General features: G+C 41.6%; 2 protein-coding genes across 3 annotated transcripts in view; one reads left to right on the top strand and one right to left on the bottom strand.

Annotated features, from left to right (window-relative positions):
• tet3 (tet methylcytosine dioxygenase 3) overlaps positions 1-8,894 on the top strand; it is a 36,207-nt gene extending 27,313 nt beyond the window's left edge. For both annotated transcript variants that reach the window (XM_069701632.1, XM_069701631.1), the window contains 5 exons: positions 15-165; positions 262-351; positions 632-769; positions 873-1,227; positions 1,849-8,894. In XM_069701632.1, coding sequence (XP_069557733.1) covers positions 15-165; positions 262-351; positions 632-769; positions 873-1,227; positions 1,849-3,653 — 2,539 coding nt within the window. In that variant the 3' untranslated portion in view covers positions 3,654-8,894. The remainder of the gene's footprint in view (positions 1-14; positions 166-261; positions 352-631; positions 770-872; positions 1,228-1,848) is intronic.
• Positions 1-21,324, bottom strand: part of LOC138622685 (zinc finger protein 703-like) — a 282,664-nt gene that overhangs the window by 51,216 nt on the left and 210,124 nt on the right. The gene's annotated exons all lie outside the window — the stretch shown is intronic.

Here is a 21,324-nt window from a genome sequence, read left to right as displayed (position 1 = left end):
GTCTCCCCCTGCAGTCGTACTTGTGCCTGTCAAGGCAAGGACTCCGAGACTTGTGGTGCTTCCTTCTCCTTCGGCTGCTCCTGGAGTATGTACTTCAACGGCTGCAAGTACGCCCGAAGCAAATTGCCGCGCAAGTTCAGGCTACAAGGAGATCGCCCTGAAGAGGTACTCATCCCATCGGAGCCACCTCCTTTGGAGAATTTTACCAGAATATATTAATTCTAATAATAAACACTTATGATCCATGTTTTCGCTCTTCAGGAGGAAAAAATCAGGGATAACTTCCAGCATCTGGCAACTGAGGTGGCTCCTTTGTACAAGCGGCTGGCGCCACAGGCCTACAGTAACCAGGTTTGTTGCACAGACAGACGCCCATCAGTGTGCACTTACTCTGCAAGTCTTCACACAGTAACAACCTGATGCCATCGACACTTTTCATTTTGCTCACACATCAAGGCCATAGCTGTCACATAATGATGAATTCCAGGCAAGAGAATCTACTGGCTTAAAGTTTGACATACGGCAGCGAACCTTAACTGCTGTGTGTGTTGTCTGTCTAAGGAAGACAGGGAAATATAAATCTTAGTTTGCCTGTACCTGGTTTTAAAGTTACCTTTGTCCTCCACCTCAGTGCCAGTCAGAGCTCTTGGCTCCAGAATGCCGGCTGGGCTCGAAGGAAGGCCGTCCGTTCTCTGGAGTCACCGCTTGCATGGACTTCTGTGCCCACGCTCATAAAGACCAGCACAACCTCTACAACGGTTGCACGGTGGTAAGATCACTCATCATCCTCTAAAATTTGTGTTTTGGGACAATTGGGCTGTAATAAAGGATATATCTTGATTCATCCGTCTCTCCCCGTCGCTCTCTGTTAGGTTTGTACTTTAACTAAGGAGGACAACCGGGCGATTGGGGAAATCCCCGAGGATGAGCAGCTCCATGTGTTGCCTCTTTACACGATATCCCTGACCGATGAGTTTGGCAGCGAGGAGGCCCAGCGCCTCAAGATGAAGACGGGAGCCATCCAGGTGCTTCAGGCTTTCCGTCGCGAGGTTCGCAAGTTGCCCGAACCCGCCAAGTCCTGCCGACAGCGGCGACTGGAGGCCAAGAAAGCCGCCTCGGAGAAGAAGAAAAGTAAACTCATGCAGCAGGCAGGAGAGACGCCGGAGAAAACAGTGGTCAAGACTGAGGTCTGCATCGCCAGCTCCCCTCAACCCCAAGGCAATAAAGGTTAGTGATGTATTACTCATCTGATGTGTGGTTTTCCAATTTCAGTCAGTTTCACATTAAAAGCTCTGTTAAGAGATGATGGGCTTCCAGGTAGACGACTTCTAATTTGAAATGGATACAGGAAGTGTAAGGCCCAATCCCAATTCCCCGTTTTGGCCCGACTACCTGGCCCTTTCCCTCCATTTTGCACCGGGTCGGGGAGAGTGTCCCATTTCTTTAAGGGATCGAGGGGAAGTGGTCATCTAGCCCTCCAACTGGCCCTCCAAACGGAGTAGTAGAAGAATGCTTTGCAAACTGAAGCAACATAACATGAAAAACGGTCCTTAAAATAAATACATAGATTAAAAAAAATTAACATTTTGTAATCTGAAAGTGCAGTTTTGGGATAATAAATCTATTTCTGGTGCAAACAGATTGAATGAAGTCTCACTCGAGATACACTATTTTGTCATCATACTGTGTATTTCAATAAAATTAATAATCATTTTCCAGAGACTTACAAACTTAAAACATCTCACATTTCCAAAGAGAAATTGAACAATTAAAATCTGAAATAATTGAAAGAGATGACTTGTTTAGTTGAATTTTTAACTAAACTTTCCTTTTTTTTCAAACTACCAGCAATTCTAAAACAAGAGGTGAAGCCCAACATCAAGAAGGAGCCCTACAACGGATCAATAGATGGATACCCTGTGCAGGCAGCAGACCCATTCAATAACCTCTATTCACACCCTGCCTTCTATGCAAGGGGAGGCCTCCCCACAACTGGCCAGCCCTCTGCACCGGACGCAGTTAATGGTTACCACCCCGGTCTGCCTGCAATGCCCTACGGCTACTACAACTACCCGCCCAATGCACTTTTCCCCCCAAAGCTGAGGACCTATGAGGGTCGAAACGGCTCTTTGCCCAAACCAGGCACTAAGGCTGTCCAGGTGGACCAGAAACCTGACATTCACAGCCTCCAGGCCAGACTGGCCCAGTCCTGCCCGAGCCACCTGGAGCAAACCAGCCATCCAAATCACAGCGCTTATACCCAGCCGGCTGACTACAGCCAGTCCCGTCCTTCCTCTGTCTCCTCCGACTCCTCCAACAGAGGCACTCCACTCATCAAACAGGAGCCTATGGATGTGCCAGTCTATGAAGGCACATTGCCAAGCCAGGCTGGTGCCAACATGTCGAGAACCACCCCACAGCCTGTGGGCTGGCCAGGGCACAAGCTCAATGGAAGTATTATTCCCACCACCTGGGAGAGTCATCTACACCATAAACAAAGTCCCGAAGCCTCTTCATTGAACCCCGACAAGCAGCAGTTGCAGCAGTTTCACCAGCATCCCCAGCAGCGGCAGCCCTCTCCGTACCCCCAGCAGTGGACACCTTACCCTGGCTCGAAGGCACTGATGGTTTCCCCGGCCCCGTCACCGTCCCTCCAGATACCTCTCTCTCCATGTCCGTCCCCTCACCTCGGCACAGCGCTGCAGGCTAACATGCACCAAGGCTCCACACGTCCCTCCACCCCTCACCTAGGTACACCACAGCCCGGCGCCTCTCACTCAGGCTCAGTTACTCCACAGCCGGGCACCCCGGGCCCGGGAACCCCCAGGCACTGGGTCAGCCCTGCTCCTAGCCCGCAGCCAAACGCTTGGGCCATGGGGCCTGCGGCATATAGTCCTGGTTTGAAGCACAGCAATCATGCGGGAGCCTACCCTGACAAAATCTGGTCCAAAACCGGGGAGAGTCGGTGTTCCACTCCCGTGGGGCTCCAAGAGAAGGTTTGGAAGTCTTGTGGAGGTTTAGTGGCAGGCAGCACCCCTTCACCCGCCCCCGAGGGACGCCTCTTCCCCAACGCCCTGCAGCAGTCAGATCAGGCCTACTGCGACCCCAGCCACGCTGAGAGCGACGCTAAGAGCACCCGGCATCGCGAAGACTACGACAGCGAGGTGTGGTCGGACAGCGAGCACAACTTCCTGGATCCCCACATCGGCGGTGTGGCGGTAGCGCCGGCCCACGGCTCCATCCTGATCGAATGTGCCCGTCGGGAGCTACACGCCACCACTCCGCTCAAAAAGCCTGATCGCTCCCACCCCACCCGCATCTCCCTGGTCTTCTACCAGCACAAGAACCTCAACCAGCCCATGCACGGCCTGGCTCTGTGGGAGGCCAAGATGAAGCTGCTGGCTGAGCGGGCGCTGCAGAGGCAGCAGGAAGCGGCTCTCCTCGGCCTCTCCCAGGAGGAAATCAAGGCGCTCGGGAAGAAGCGCAAGTGGGGCGCTGCGGCGGCAGGTGCTAGTCCAGGACCTGGACAATCTAAAGACAAGAAGGAGGGGCCGGTGACGCGGTTATCGCCCACGTTCTACACCACCTCTATGGTTACTGTGTCTCCCTATGCCTTCACCCGCCTCACTGGGCCCTACAGCCACTTTGTCTGAGGCCAGACGGACACAGACGGACTGATAGCGACGGAGTGGTGCAGTGGAGGGCTGGAGAGAGCAACGAGCAGGTTGAATGTCTCTCGGCCGTCCCGCAGTCTGGCATCTCTCCATCCTGCCCCCTCCACAGTCCACATGGAGGAGGGGACGTTTTTATTGTTTTTTACCTCATGTCAGGCAGTGGTTTGGGCTTCAGACACACTGCCTGTGGTGCTCTTCCTCTCTCTTCCCTGGAGAGGAACTCCATTGCTTTTTCTTGTTTATAGAATTTTAATGATTCTAATTATTGCTATTATTATCAATATTATTATGATTGCTATTGTTACTGTCAATGTTGTTATTACAGGTATTATTATAATGAAGACTTGTTTGTTTGTTTTTTTATTATTGCTGTTTTCATTAATGTTATTATTAATGAGGTGATTGTTTTTGTTTATATATTTTTTTAAATCAATCAGCCTGAGTCTAACAGACTCAGTCAGTTGCTTTTTCCATGTTTGGAATATGTGTACCCTTTTTTTTTTTTTTTTTTTTCCCCCGTTTGATTTTCTTTGTTCTTGTCAATCTTAAAGCTGTACTTAAGAGGAGGAGCTCGTTATCTGCCTGACAAGACAGCAAATCAATATTAGGGCAATCACAATCAGGGCTGTGTACAAAAAAAAAAAAATCAAGCTTGTTATAGATATAGATATATATATATATTTCTATATTGACAGCCAGTTTAAGTCCGCATAAAAGGATAATTTTGATTATTACCATCTGAATTTTGTTATTTCGGCCCTTGTGAGGATTGTGTTCAAATTTACTACTCTTAAACAAACAAAAAAATCGAGTCAAAGCACTCTGTGTCCGAATTATCAGTTGCAATGCACTGATACAATCCCTCAGACCTTTTAGATGTGTCAAACACACAAAACCTCAGCCAATTGGAAATCTGATATTACGCGTGCACGGCAGAAGAGCAGCGGTTGGTTTCGGCTGTCGTGCGTCTGTGCGCGGACGAGCTGGAAGGTTAAAACTGAGCTCTGAACTTATAACCAAAGCTAATCATCGCGATGCAAAAAGTAAAGAAACGTCCAGGTTCAAAACAACTGCAAAACATTGCTGCTTGTCTTGTCGTTAGACGATGTGCTCCTCCTCTTCACTCCACCTCCCCCTCCCCTCCACCCCTCCACCCCAGCTATCGACTGGTGCTCAGCTTCCGGCTCTGATCTGATTTCCATCCCGCTACTCTTCATGGCACTTGAAGCTTTATTAAGGTGCTCGAAATCAAATTTGGCTCAAGTGGTATTTGCAAGTAAATATGTTTGTTTTTTGTCGAGGTGACGTACCAGAATGGAAAAAAAAACTGCAGTTCCAGTACCCCACAAACAGGCAAAGATAAGTGATACTATTTGCAAATGCGATTTAACCCAAATCTGCTATTACAAAATAGAGATGGAGCAGGTGGCACTCTTTATCTTCCTATAACATTCAAGTAAGGGTGAGCACTTCCCACTGTAAACTCTAGAGGGCAGCAGCGACTGCCGTTTCAAGGTAGTGTGCGCAAACAGACCTACAGGCGCTTAAGATTCAGAAGCCAGTGTTGCCTTGCTGCTCTAACCAGCCACGGCCAGTAGAGGGCGATCTCACACCCGGTTTGCTGACCACGGATGGGACGGGACGGGACGGGACTCTCCAAAGCAGCACGAGGCGAAGTTTGATTTTTTTTGTCCCATTGTGGCACAAATGTAAAGGAAGTCTCGAGATGCTCTTTGGGAAGTCCATCCTGGGTCCGAGCAGGAGGAAAACAGTAGTGCTTTTGGTGCTCCCACACACACACACACACACACACACACACACACACACACACACACACACACACACACACACACACACTCCGGTGCTCTCCTATTACACTTGATTTACTGTGAAGGGCCCACTCCTTCCCTCTGCATGGTGCTGTCATCTTCGAGCAGAGCGAGGCGTGTCCTTTCCGCAGGCACCTTTGTCGCCACAGAGCCAGCCAATCAAAGTGGCCGCCCTGTGGTCACATGCTCCGTCATCAGTCTCAATAACTGGTTCCTTCATAGAGGAGATTTTAGTCCTTTAGTGTGGCGTATGGTGGTTTTGTCTCAAACAAAGTACACTGTACAGGGCAGAGAAAGCACAGTCCTTCCTCGCATTTCTTGGTAAACCCAATTAGCGGTGCTTTTCACAGAGAAAACGGTGCTGAGAGATAAAAGGGAAAACTGTTGAAAAACAACTGCATCTGCTGGGAGTCGGCGCCAAAAAACAACAACCCCGCATCGAATCAATGAATCTCTCACTTTGCGTGCGAGTTTGGTCCGAAAACGGCGCAAACGCATGACCGTGTGAAAGAGAAGAACCAAAGAGAGAGATCATTTGATAGCCCGGCTTAGAGTCCTGTAAATCGACCATTTTCATTTTCTTTACGGTCACACGCTTGTTTTAAAAAAAAAAAAAAAAAAAAAAATTTAAAAATGAAAACGAGAGACTAAAGAGAACTCGAAACAAGCCGACTCCTAGCTGCTGGCCGGTTGTTTGGGTCGAAGCCCTGGTCATCTGTGAAAAGACCCTGTTACCTCCTCCGAGGGTCTCCAGCTCTCTACCTCACGCCGTAGAGACACTGGTCGCAATCACAACTTGCTACTGAGGGCAGAGAATCATGCATGTCCCTTCGTGTGCTCGAGATCTCCACACTCATTTTTAACCTGCATTTTTTATTTTTATTTTTTTAATTTTTTTTTTTTTTACTCTTATTTATTACTACATGGTGATGATGATAATGATTGTCTTTGATGTTATTGGGTTTTGTTTTTTTCATCTTTTTTTATTTTTTTTTTTTATATAGCTAATACAAATTGTACATAGAGAAGAAAAGATTTATAAAAGCACTTTTAATCTTGATTTTAATGACAAAAAGAAAGAGCCGATTATTGACAACTTGAAGCTTAATTTCTTTTTTTCCTTTTTTTTTTTTTTTTAATTTTCTCAAGAGAGAGATAAAAAAAAATGTAAATATTAAACTATTTAGGTAAGATTATTTAACTGGTGAAGAAAGTAACTAAACCATGAATGACAAGGGGGTATTTTGAAGTCTCTGACAGCCCTTAACAACAGTGAACAACACGGGGTCCCGATGTGTTGTGTGTAAATGTGTGCTTAGTAACACTGCTGTTTTGCTTTCGTACGTACTGTACCCCCCTGTCAGCATGTGACTGACAGAGCCCTGTCACTCTGAAATTTAATTCCCGGGCCTGATTATGTTAAACCACACTCAACTTATTCACCGACGACGGTCCCCAGACAAAAAAAAAAATTTAGTTTTAGAAATGTTTTGGCAGTATCAAAATCCAAATCTAAACCTGCAAAATACCAAAATTCCTATTTTGTGGTTATCAAAAGTCTGCTGTCAGTAAGCCAACAATAAATCTCTTTCAGTAGCCATGTACTCGATGCGTGCGGTATCTTGTTCAAAGAAATGGTTTGACTTTTTGCTTTTGGGAAATGTGTTTTGTCGCTTCCCGTTCGATGAGAAGGTCGATTGCCACTTTTATGTCCGTACATTAAATACGCTTGCGGCTGGTTAGCCTAGTTTAGCACGAAGACCGACAACAGAAGGGAAATTGAGTGAAATCCGCCTGTCAGCAACTTTTAAGGTTGGCAGATTTTGTTTCCCATGCTTAAGGTGAGCTAAGCTGAGCTATCTGTTAGCTGTATCTTTGTATTGAACATGCAGAACGAAAAGTGGTGCCGATATCTCATCAAAATCTGAACTAGAAAGGAAATGTCCAAATGTTGAACTATCTCTTTTCATATAACCGCATCCGAGGGGTGATTTTTTTTTTTTTAGGAACATATTGAGCCAGTCCGAGGTGAATCAGTGGGTGATGTTTTAGTGAGCTATAGCCCAGCGATCTTTGTCAGTTGTGTTAGACTATCAGGTAAGAGACTGCTTCCCTGCTTGTTTAGATGTATCTATTATTATCATTATTATTATCTGCTTTAGCTTTCATAATAGCACATTGCAGAAAAATCCACAATACCCCTGTGCAAGACACCAGATGTTTAGTTTGTAATGATAATTATGTGACTTCATAAATCATGGCTAACAGTAGTTTGACCGGTACAGTAACAGGGCCTATTTTACTGTTTGGGCATAATGCCTGGTCCATATTATACAGACTTACCTAAGAAAGGGTGCTAAAGATAGGGTGTAATTTGACTTTGCAAATTTCTAAATGTCTCACAAGTTTCGGTGGATGGTTTTCACGAGAGGCGCCACCTCTCCCGAGGCGGTGGCGGCGGTGGTGGTGGTGGGTCGGTCATCCGGTGCTATGATGCTACACCTCAAAATTCACTGTGTACAAATGGGGGATAAATGATTACCACGAATATTTTTCTGAGCTCTTCGAATGTCAAGACAAAAAAACAACAACTATACTTTTGATTAAAGCAGTTTCAAAAGATGGGAAGCTGCCCTGGTGCTGACTTTATGAAAAGTCTTTTGTTACAACGCTACAAATTTACATCTCTTTTTGAGGGCAACTGAAGGCAAACAGTTGATTACGTTCTCTATTAATATTCATTCCATATTGTACTTGAATTCATTTAAACTAGGATGAGATATAGAATCATATTATATGAAGACTGTTATCTGGGTTTCACATTTGGTACAGCGCAAGTACCAGAGGCTATTAAAAACATCTTTTGAGTATGTTGTACATGTTCCTGTTAACTGAATGCTAAGATATTTGAACAAAACAAGAATTGTGTACTGCCTCCCTCTTCCTCTATCTTTAGTCATGCACTTCCTTTAATCCCCCCCCCTCTCTCTTTCTCTTTAAGCCTTGTATATTTTGTCTTTTTCCAAAACACAAACATAGATATACATATGCATCTCACTGTGTACGGCCCACTTTTAAACACCTAATTTAATGAACACTTTCCAAATTCGGGATGGAGACTTGGACCCTGGCCCCTACAAAAAAAAAAAAAAAAAAAAAAAAAGAAAATTAACCCACACAACTGGCAGCTACATTCCTTTTTGAGTTCTAGGATTGTTCTCGGTTCTTTATTTTTCATGTCAAGGATGCAGTATGTAAAAAAATAGTGTTTTTGTTCAGTCTCTCTCTCTTTGTAGCTGTATGGTGTATTATGTGAATACATAGTGTATGTGGTAAAAACCCCACAATATTGTTTTATGTTGCGCGATAAATAAAAAAAAAAAAAATTTAAGTGATACAAGTTTGGTGAAGTTTAATTTCCTCGTTCAGTTGTAGTGTAATATTAATTAGAGAAAGCCAACAGAGTGCCACAGAAACTGAGTTTGCAATTTGTTGCAACTGGCATAATTTCAGTGATTCATACCTTCACATTAATAAATCAAATTTCAGTTCAATTAACTTTAAAAAAAAAAATGAATTTCCAAATCATAGGCTAAGTAATTTCAGCACACTTTACATAGTGATGCCCAGACCTTACAACCTTACATAAAACCCCAACAGAGCAAGCACTAGAAGAGAGCAGGGAAGAGAAACTTTCATGACAGAGTAGAGGAACAGTGCTCAGTGCATCAGGATAGATGCTTAGGCCTTGAGTAGCATACCGAAGGGATAGTTCAGGGTCATCTGCCAGCCCCAATTATAAGCTTTTATCAAAAATAAAAACTTAAAGCCTAATCTTAAAAGTAGATAAGATGTCCGGCTCCGACCTGGGAGCTGATCTCACAGGACCAGGGCCTGAAAGCTAAAGAGCCATTGTACTTTTTTTTTTTTTTTTAACTATACGAGTCACAGGTAAGCCTGAAGCACTCCATTAAGATCTCTAAGACACAGTATGATGGATCTAGGTTATTAAGGGATTTCTATTTAAGGAGAAGGGTTTCAAAATCTTTTCCAGAGGCTGAAGTGGGAGGAGAATGATCTTTCTTCCGCTCTTGCTGTTGCATTTTGGATCATTTGGAGGCTTTTCAGTTATTGTGACACGCTGGTGGTAAGAAGTTACAGTTTCAGCGTTATTCTGAGACAATAAAAAGAACAGGCAGTCCAAGAGACTTCCTTTATGTGTGAGTGAAGGTATATCTCAGTCAAAAGTAACTCACAGGTCCCTCTCGGTAGTACTGGAGGCCAAGCAGAGTAACTACATGGTTAGTGTGTTTTTGAAGGTTTGAGTGTGAAACAAAATAACTTGAGTTTTGTCTGAATTTTAGTATTTGGTAGAAAATTACAGGTTCAAACACGCTTGAAGTTTCACCAACTAATTTTTTTCATCTGCGTTCTTGATTCAACCAAAAGGGACTTCACCGCATGAAACACCAAACAATTTCTAACAAGGTTTTGACGGGGATTTTGGTGCAGACTCCAGGGACAGCGTGGTTGCAGAGTGCTCTGCGGGAGGCTGTCTGAGCCCAACCCAGTAAAGAGTCATCTGGTGGTAGGTTGGGCTGCAGTGGTCATCGCTGCCTGCGAAACAAGCAAGAGGAACATTGAGGAAAAAGCTCCGTATTTGAATGGTATAACAAGGTCTGACACGTGTAGTGATTGGATAAATGGGATGTGTCCAAATATAAATGGAAATGTATGCAGTGTTTCATAACAATATTGCCTGTATAACATAAAAAGTATTGGCCCTAGCACAAACCCTGTGGAACTCCATGACAAAAATTATATCTGCATGTTATAAATACTATTTAAACTAGCCTACTGAGGTTCCTTTAACCCCAATGACATGTTTCTGGCTCTGTCATAAAATGTTGTGATCAATGGTCTATAGAGATGAGTTCACTGCATCTAGAGAAGATTGGTGACTTCGCCCAGTGCTGCACTATGATGTACTCTCCATCCTACCTATAAATTGTCAAACAAACCATTCCTCTGCAAATGGCTACTTCAATGTTAGGGAAAGCATATCTGATTTGAAATCTAAAGGTGGATTGCAAGGGCGTATTGACACTGGGGGATCCAAATGACATTTGTCGTCTAAAATGTCATAAAATAGTCATACTATACTAATACTGTGACCATATTTGGACAAGCTGGGGAGGAGCGAGCGGTGGCTCTGACTCGATCCGAATGGGAATCCGAGGCCACTACGCCCCGCCCACCGATCCTCACTGCACCACAGGCCTGTCAATCAAAAATATACGCCCCTTTTTGAGACCTAATATCTAATTAACGATGGGATCATTTTCAGCGGGACCTACTGAAAACTAATAAGGAGCAGCGACTTTAGCTAGGGTCATTTACCCCCACTAATTTTCTTGCCAAATCTAACAAACACACAAAGTATTTTTTTTTTTTTTAATTTTTCTGTGAACTCGCTGATTCTCCTCTTATTTAAATGGCGTGCAGACGGATGTCATTGTGTTTCAGAGACTCACTTTGAAACACGCTTTGGCTTTGTCTTGTTGAATACCCCGGTCTATTGAAGAAATTATTTAATTTTTTAATTCGGTACTAAAATTCGCTAACAACTCCGACCGCCTCTCTGCTGACGACAGATTACTTGTAGCTCGGCAGCTAACAAATAGCAACACCAACATTTGTTCCTTTCACTTTCCGCTGTTACGAGCTCATTTTTAACCTGAAAACAGGTGCTCATTATTTATTGAATTAACTGGGAGAAAACAGATAAACATGGTTACATCGGGATAAGCAACGCGACCGGTATAATGTCAGCAGGACATCTAGATAACGCCGAGTTGCTGAATGTCGGCACGATGTTTTCATCCTCCACCGGAAGAACAGCAGCAACCTTATTCCTGCCTTGCAAAGTAAAGTGGTTTTTTTTCTTGTTTTTTTTTCAATTTAATACATAATCTCCTTCCAGCGTTTTGAGTTTTTCTTCCTCACATTCTGTAGTTTGTGTTGTGTCTGGCTGTGTGAGGTTAACGGTGTGGATGAGGTGGCGCAGGCTCCAGTTGTTCGAGCTGTGCAGGTCAAACCTTGGGTTGAAATCGCTCTATCCTGACAATCGTTCTCACGAGGTGCCGGCGGTTCATCGGCTCTTTGTAATGTCGTGGGGTGAAGTCTCTGGATGTCCTTATCTGGAATCATAGGTGGAATAAGTGTTCTCCAAATCCTTTTTTCAGTCCAATTCAATGTGCTCGTTCTGTGAGGTCACTTTTTCCTGACGTATGAGCCCATCGCTTGTACTTTATCTCCACGCAAGTACCAACGACATTTCTGATTTGGATTAGTGTGGTAAATTAGAGATTTCAGTCAGCTGAGAGTAGGTGGAAAGACCCCGGGCCACAATTCGAATGCTGTTCTTATGAAGAGCAATGAAAACTTATATTCAGCATTTTGGGGAAGTTTTGCGATAAAATAAACTTCAAGAAGACTACTGTTTATGTATTATCACTTGAGGCTTGATTAATATTTTAGTACACTTATTGAGATGATTAAAAACAGACAATAAAGTTGCACAGGTGTTTTAAATTAGCAATAAATGATTAAAAGACGTGACGGTCACGTTCTCGGGATGACGTCGTCGGTGATGAAACGCGTACGGACTTTCTGATGGAAAAAAGGTGTTTCTGGACACGTCGGACCGCTCGGGTTTTCTTAATGACTGCCTGCATAAGCATTCCTAAGATTTAGCCCCACAGAACACAGAGCCCTGACGTCCCACAGAAGATCTGTTTGATTGATTGATTGATTGATTGACACACAGAGACAGAGAAACAGGCCTCATGTAATTTATTCACAATGCTTGTTTTTCCATTATGTGTTATAACAGGATGTTATGCAGCATCTTAGACTTCCATTTTCTAATGATAAGTCTTTGGAAACACTGTGTGATAAGGTCAATATTTATTTCAAAAACAAGACAAACATAAATGCCATCTCAGCAAAAAAGAAAACATTTGAACTGAACAATAAAAAATAAAAAAAATTAACTGCAATGTGGCTTTGTATACAGCAGAAATTAAGAGAAACTGGTCTAATCAGAATAGAAATAATGACCGTCGTGGATTTTTTTCCTGACACATTGATCATCGTTAAATCAATCCCCATTTATAAAAAGGTGATATACTCAAATAAATACAGAAAAATGTATAGTTTTGTCGACATTTTTAAGATTCAAGGTAAATAAAAACAGATCAGTTACATGGAAAGAGTAAGTAGACTACATTTATCATACCATCAAACCCATTAAATAGGAATCAAGTGCTCCAGCTTAGGTGCCAATGATTGGAACTTCTTTAGGATGTCGAAGGTGCAACATTTTTTTTTTTTTTATCTAAACCTCGGCCATATAGCGCCTGGTATTCTCTCCGTTATTAAAGGGTAACTTGTAGATATGGGTTTAAATCAGAAAAGAAAGTGCACAAACTTGATCTCCATTTTGAGGCAGGCCAAGAAAAATCCTTTTAAATGTACAAAGATCCTTTCAAAAAGATAATTATCCTCAGCACTCCAGCAAATCCATTGTGGACATTTGATAGGTAATTTGAAACAGACAGTTCAATAAGAAAACCCTCAAAAAGCTTGCAACTGAAGGAACAATGTTTTGAAAAGTAGTTAGAAATGCCAGCAAGTGGATGTCAGAGACTGGTGGACAATTAGGAAAAATGCCTTAGAGGAGTTATTTCTGCAAAAGTAGCTCCAGTAGTTATTTTTTTCTGCAGAAGAACATTTATTATTTATTTTTTTCAATCAAATATTTGCGTCCCAATCAGTTTAAAAAAAAAAAAAAAAAAAAATTTCATGGTGTTGTTTTAAAGACAGTAAAGCGAATGAGGCCACCAGTTTAGGTAAATAAAAAAACATTGCATTGTGGAATTGATTGAAAACATACCTTTTACAGCTTTGCAATCATGCAGCTCAGAGATACGATCTCTTCGAGCTGCATGATTTAACCAAAAAAAGGAACATAACATGCTAAATTTACTGAAGGATTTCCCTCCAAAATGCTCTGCAGCCTCTCATGTGATGGTCCATCTGTTAGTTTGGTGCAGCAGTGGAGAGACAAACAGACGCCAAATCCTTCTTCAAACATCAATGTATGGTGCAACCGTACATGCTGTATTAAAAGCATCAGTGCCGTACAGTTGGAGATGTGCGTGAAAGATGGAATAAATACGCACAACCAACACTGACCAGAAATCACTCAGCTGCACGGTCTGATATTTTTTTTTAATAAAAAATACAAAAAATTCTTAGGCTTACCTCAGTTTTTATATTGCCAATTTTTTTTGTTTTACTCTTAATTCAATTCAGTTTTATTTATAGTGCAAAATCTCCATGGAACATGATCGTGATACACTTTACAACCAAAACAAAAAAAAAAGACATAAAATAAAGGAAATATTAAAACAAACACACAGAACAACTTCATTAAAATATCAGTGTCGGAACAAAATGAAAGCGAACAGCATAGAGACTTATGTCACAGTTGGGCAGGAGGAACGACCCAAACGAGGACAAACAGACACCGGTACACTTGACAAAGTGTTTGACTTTGGGAGCAGGTGAGGCGGGAGTGGCTGGCAGGAGAGCAGGCTGCGAGACAGAGACGGGATGAGACACACAGAGACCTCTGGTGGGTGGAGGAGGGAGAGACACAAGAAGTGGTACGGGGAACAAACCAACCTGGTATCTCAGCAAAATGTGAAATAGGCTTGAAATATCCACGCTTTGGGCTGTCTAGGTGTGAAAGTTACACGTTTTCCTGCAGCGGATGAGAATGAAACGGAAATGAAAGTGGTGAAGTTCACGAATTAAAATCAGTTTGTAAACGCAACATTATATTAATGTATATTAATATAATGTATATTAATAAACAACATACAACAATAACAAAAACCAATATATTTTTGGTCTAAATTGTTAATCATTTAAGTACCTATACTTGTTGATTTCTATTACATATATTCAAAACAAGAAATGTTTGTTTACACATCAGAAATACATTTGCTAACCTTATCTTTGAAGGTATTTATTCATTTATTTCAAATCCCTCCAGTTTCACTGCAACTCTGGGTTTGCACTCCTTTCACGTTCATCAGGTGGTGCAAACTGGAGTTACCTGGCAACTGGTTCCTTCGAATAACAGTGTGAAAACCCCCTTAACTGTCAAATTGTACACTATAGAATAAACTTAATCAAAAAAGCACATAAGCTGTTAACCGATCTGTCGAAGCTCTTTCACGGCGTAATTATGTCCATTTTTCCCAGAGAGGTGGATGGATGGATGGATGGATGGGTAAATGGATGGATAAATGGATAAATGGATGGATAAATGGCACAAAGTTGGCTTTTACAGATGGTTTCTGTACTTTAATGGCTGAATCCCTCGTGTGTAAAGTGGTCACTTGCGTCTATGCTTTTTGTGTGTGCTTTGCCGTATCTGCAGAACTGTGTATCAATTTACTGTGAAAGAGCTAATCACAGTATGATTAAGACATCAGCTAATTCTGTACAATGTCATCTACTGATTTAATTATAGTGTATAGAGTTATTAATGTATTGGCATTTCTTCCGTGCAGAGCTTTTCCACCTCATCACCTACTGTAAATGTAGCCGTAATTGGTCATGTATGTTTTTTTTTATGCATGAACTTTTGAAAACAAAAGTTTAGTCTGTCGAAAGTCATTCCTGAGAGAGAACATCCACGCTGTTAATCCTCATCAAGAAGTTACACGAAATTAGCGTCGTTACCTCTCTGCAGGCAGGATCTTATAATAGCAGACGGAGACGTACAGTGAACGGCGTGATCAGGAAGTGATGCATTTGACTTTTAATGAAAGGAAAGAAATGTAAGTTTGAACAAGGGTTTATAATTGAAACAATAAAGATAGAAGATGGCACAGCTGAAGAAAACCAACGAAGCAAGTTGCCTTGAGTGAACTTGAGTCAGGTCTCTCTGTGGCTACGATTACAGATATATATTGGGGAGTGAAGAGCAAATCTCTTAACCCCCTCAGAGCCTGCAGGTGGATGCTAGAGTGGTGTTGGGCCTGAAAGATCAGGCAGATGGCAAATCGTTGCACTTTAAAAAAAGACCACTAAATTGGGAATAGTGTCACATGAGAAAAGCAAAGCCACAGCCTGAACAGGAAACGCTCCGTTTATGAATGAATACAGAATACCTCATTCTTGATGTACTCCTTTATTATCCCTCAAATGTGAAACTCGGGAGCCTGAGAATGACGTTGTCGATTAGCGGCTTCTAGAGAGAATCTCAGAAATGTACACTCTCCTGAAAAACGCTGACATTCAACAGCTCAACTGGTGCCACAACTTCAAAAAGTTGATGGATGCTCTAAAAGTTTGTCCATAAAAATCCCGTAGAGACCAATTTGTCCTCTCACAATCAACAGGTGAGTGGTGCTTTGTGCAATAACAGAGCTGCAATAACAATGACCATGTGACAGTGGTTAGTTATTGGTGTAATGTTGAGGGCAACCGGATTCATGTCATTGCAAATATTTAATCATTAATGAAAGCAAAATTGAATTTCTGACCCATTAAAAGTTAATGGATTCATTTCATGCAAAGTCACTAATTGCCAAATTCATGGTGGCACGATGCAGTAGGCTTCTTCATCGTTTGGACACCAGTCGAGACCGTATCATCATGAAACAGTTTTTTTTTTTTAAATTCCTCTTTTTCACACTGTTACAACCCCCCCAAAAAAAGTTCACTAAAAAAATTAATCAAAGATGACCACAAAAATCACAACATTGAATTAGTTTCCAAACAAAATAATAATAATTTTTTTTAAAAAAACATAAACAAAATCCACAAACAACAGAAGGCTGAAAGACCGGCCGAAGTAACAAAAGAAGGGGAGGCACTCAGATCAACCCACAAGAAAAACAAGTGTAAAAAACAAAACCAAATCTAACAACGAAACAGAACTCTTTTTTTAATTATGAGATTAGGACTAAACACAAACAGCTGCTTCTGTGGCCGAAAGGTGAAAGCGGGAGAGCGTAAAGTCAACGAAACTGTGTGCCCATTTGTATGTAAATATAAGGTGTGATAAATGGTTACTTGGCTAGAAGCATCCCTGGGCAATTTTCTCCATCCTAATGACTTCAGGCTGTATGGCCACATTAGCATTAACAAGATGACTTGGCTCATTGAGCAAATACCTGAGATTCTGTCTCCCTTTTCCAACTCTGTCTGTGGTTCATGTTGCTGTATAATGCCACAGTATAAGACTACATAGGGCGTCACCAATATTCAGTATCTACCCTTCTGCAGGCTTATTTTTAAGTCCGAAAAATGTCTGCATTTACATTTTTAAGGACGTGTTGTTTTTGTGTTATCTTGACAAACTTGATGAACATTACCTTTTTTAATTTATTTGAAATATGTTTGTAATTCAGTGAGTCTGTTTTGTTTTTTGTTTTTTTTAATTTAATTGGATTTTTATCTCTGGTTGCATATTTGAGCATTTGTTTTTCTCATGTTTTTCACAGTGCATAAAAGAATGGGGGAAAAAAGTGGTTCAGAAATATTGGTCACGATTTAAGGAATCGAAAAAAAATTTGGGTTGAGAACCATTAAATTAGAGCATACAAATATCGAACAGGATGTCACAGTATATCACATTTAGTGCACCATAAACACAAAACAAGCTATATAAGAGAGGATTTCTTGTGTCTGGAAAAACACGTAGAATTGAGGTTGAACTGATGACACGTGCATCATCATGAGGTTGTGATGTAGTTTTAAGAACCGGGACTCCCCGGACCAGGTCAGAAGATCAAAGTTACTTAAAAGTAACACAAAACACAAAAGTGGAGCAATTTGACTGGAGCGAAATTACCAATTTCTGTGGGGAAGATGAAAGAGTTGACAGCATGTTGAACGAGGTCAGGGAGGGCGCACAGAAATAATATCGACGGGGGCCAGAACGTCCGTTCTACAGCGCTCGGATGCGTCTTCAGAAGCTCTGTCCATTCAAAGAAAATCCTTTATATACTACTCTTAGAACTACAGAATGCTGTTTGATGACAAAGCCAGAGGCATTATGTTTTCGGGTTGAGCATTTATAATAATAATAATAATAATAATTCTAATAATAATAGTAATAAACTTTATTTGTATAACACCTTTCATACAAGAAATGTAGCTCAAAGTGCTTCACAGCAAGATAATTGCATGCAGTGTTCCACATAGAAACAGACACAGAGGAACACCAAAAGATACAGTGCTGCAGCCACCTTGCATGGTTATGAAGAAAGTTATGAATTTTTATAAATGCCTAAATATATAGCGGTATGAAAATCATGGCTGCAAATTTTGATTCAGTTCATTTCTGTCACTTCACATCAAGGTAAATACAATATTTCTCCCTCGTGTAATTATTTTCAAAGCCTGTGATGTTGAAGTACTCTCAATATTTTGATGACACTCACATGTCCATTTTAAATAAATTTAGACCAAGGGGAAAAAAAAACAAAAGAAAAAAACAAATTTAGGCCTATGTTTTCTGGACAAAGAAAAGCTCTGAAGGTCGTAAAACAACAGAAAGCCAAATAAACCGAGCAACTTCTTTGAACACAAGACTATTCATTTACTTGTTTTCCTCTGGTGTCAGAACTAAAGCAAACTTTGAGAGTGCAAATACAAGGAGCGGCAGCAACAGGAGAGAACAAAGTACTTGCGCGCAGGTAGTTTTGACAATTAGTCATCTGTGTTGATTATGGTGCGGTGCCTTGTGGAAGGGTTCCTCCCCCCCCCCCGATGTTTTTGTAAATGTTCACCCTCATGCTTCACTGTGGAAATGATGCTCTGGCACCTGTCACAGATAAAAAGCTCCATTTTAATTCAGTCTCATCTAACAGAACAGAACATTGCTCCATGTGTTCGGAGAGTTTGCTGCATGACGGTTATCAAACTCCGAATGAGTTTTGTATTTGTTTTTTTATAACGTTGTTTTTTTGGGTTTTTTTTTAGGCCACTCAAAGCTCCCCTCTGCTCAAGTACAGCAGTTCAAACCCGGCATTATAATGCAACACTTGTGATTGGATGAAAAAATTGACATCACGAATATGAGAAAATGAGCACATTATCAGGCTTTTAACGAAATGAGACAGCCTAGCCAAGCCCACACAGACACAGACACACAGGACAACGACCAAATAAGGACAAACAGGAGGACAAAGGACAACGAGCAGGGAAAGGAGGGTGAACACAGAAAAGGGAACAACAAAGGGATCCTGACATCTGATACTATTCTCCAAACACAAACAGAAGTGGTTTTCATTTCAAGAGATAGCAGAGGGTGACCCCCTTTAGTTATTGAAACTGATGCTGATAATTGGAACAAGTTACATGGACGTGACTCTTTCCTTGTAGAAGATAGCAGGAGGTGCATTTCCTGGCAGACTCTGTAGTTACGGGACGTAAAGGACTGATGCTGATAATTGGAGTACATTTCATCGATGGTTCATCGAGACAGCAGGGGGGACAAACACATCCTCTTCGAATGCGTCTTCCCACAACGGGGGTGCTCTTCGGCTATGATTATCGTATCGATACGCTGGTCGCGATGGCGTTGAAGTAGAATGTTTTTTGTGAAGGCAGCTTCAGCAGAGTGTCGACCGGTTCCAGTGTATTCTGATTGGTTAAAGCTGCTCCTATAGTTTCAAAATTAACCTGACGACTACACCCAGCAGGATGCAACTACTGCGAAAGATTCCCTATGGAGCGAAGCCAGACCCATATTTTCACACAGACCAAGCTAAAACAGCACAACACTGTCGGATCGGGTTGATTATTTATTTCATTGTTCCAGCACACCGGGCTCCGTTGCCGTGGGTCCGACGTGTGACAGAAATTAGATGAGATAAACTGAAACAAAAAAATAACTCAACCCAGGGGAGGCTTTGATCAAACAAGTGTCACGTACAGCCTGAATTTTTTTTAATCACAAAGCAGCCGCTAGCTGAGTTTACAGGTAAATCTCTCCGGCTTTCCCTGCAGCTCAGTTTCACACGGCAGAATCACACGGGAAATATTTGTGGTTAAAAAATAACGATGTAAAAAATTGTACCAGGTACCAGATACCATCCATGAAAAATGGAAAACGCCAAAAAAGAAAGCAGGGTTAAGACGCTACGAGGGAGTTTGAGGATCTCGCACTTCGACAGAAAATACGTTACTTCATATTTCTACTTCACTACATTTCAGAGGGGAATATAAAATTTTTAACTCCATTACACAACAACCAACCAGTTTGCAGTCTTCTCGAACCTTTTGAACTCTGCCACCTGCAGCAAATAATCAGGGACGGTCTCTATTGTGCTACTTTGACCAGGTGCCATCAATCTCTCCTTGTTTAGAGCCACACGGTAGCCTACTCAAATATACTTTTACAGACATATTAATCAAATTGTAACTTTTGAAGAGGCTTAATCAAAACATCTTAGTGGGGAAATTCATGGCCGAGGTCAGGGTTCTCCGACAGAGAACTTAACTATTTCTCTTAACCCTCGTGTTGTCCTCGGGCCTCTTTGTCACCAATGATCCCAAAAAATATGAAAATAAAATAGAACTTGGTTGCACACAGCTGTGGGTCATTTTGATCCAAGGACAACACGAGTGTTGCGAATTCTTCACGGAGAGAAATTAAGTATTTCTCAAAAATCACGAGTTCTTTGCTCATATAAATGTTGATTAAATGAGCGGGAAGCATTTGCATGTTTCCCACCCCGCAGCATTCATACTGACGCTAAATCAAGGAACACACTCTCTTACCTGAACGAAGGACAATGGTGGACCGGTGTGGCCGAGGACATCGCTGCAGGATCCAGGGTCAGTGGTCAATCTGCTGCTGAGACTCCTTTCCTGGGGATAGTTGTAGTGCAGAGAATAAGAAGATCAACATTTTCCTTATCTAAGTTATGAAGACAAACTCTACGTGACTAAAATGATAATGTTTTTCCTTAAAATCCAACGAAGAATGAACTTCCTTGGCCTCTGCTATTTTTGTAAACGTCAGCAAACACGTCACAACTGCCATAATCGTGCTGCATGCACAGAGAAAGAAAACATTTTCTTCTATGTGCCAGCACTGTTTTTTCTGACATTTTAGCTGCAGTACCAATAACATCTTTCTCTGATTTAACATGTCGATTTGGATTATGTTTTCTCAGGAGTCGTTGCTTGCACCATTTTCAATTTATGAAAATGTTTGCTGATTGTTTCTTTTTTTTTTTTTAATGGTTTTCTGCCATCTGGCCAGCGACTGCAGATGAAAATGTCCCTTTTTTTTTTTTGCTATTACTCTGGCATGTTTACGATGTTCATTAACGGGTTTCCCCTTGGTGTTTTGTAAGTGCGATGGATATTTTTTTTGATACCCATATGTGTGTACTCAACTGTTCATTTGAATGCGTCAAATATTAACATTTTATCGAGACAGTTTGTGTCTCATATTTAAGAAAACATCACGGTTGAAGTTATTTAAAAGAAATCCACACTGACTTCTGCTTCATCACAAACTCAAAGCTTTCCATACGATACACATACAGCGAAGGAAATAATTATTTGATCTTTTGCCGATTTTGTAAGCTTGCCCACTGACAAAGAAATGAACGGTTTATAATTGTAATGCAGGTTTATTTTAACAGTGAGACAGAATACCACAAAAAAAAAAATCCATATAACCACATCATATAAAAGTTATAAATTGATTTGCATTT

The sequence above is a fragment of the Brachyistius frenatus genome, unplaced genomic scaffold (genome assembly GCF_029030835.1).
Source record: "Brachyistius frenatus isolate BFR_SWC_R1_liver_20210118 unplaced genomic scaffold, ASM2903083v1 Contig_37, whole genome shotgun sequence".
Lineage (NCBI taxonomy): Eukaryota > Metazoa > Chordata > Actinopteri > Embiotocidae > Brachyistius > Brachyistius frenatus.
Note: the sequence above shows the minus strand (reverse complement) of the source record. Positions and strands in the feature narration are given on the sequence as shown.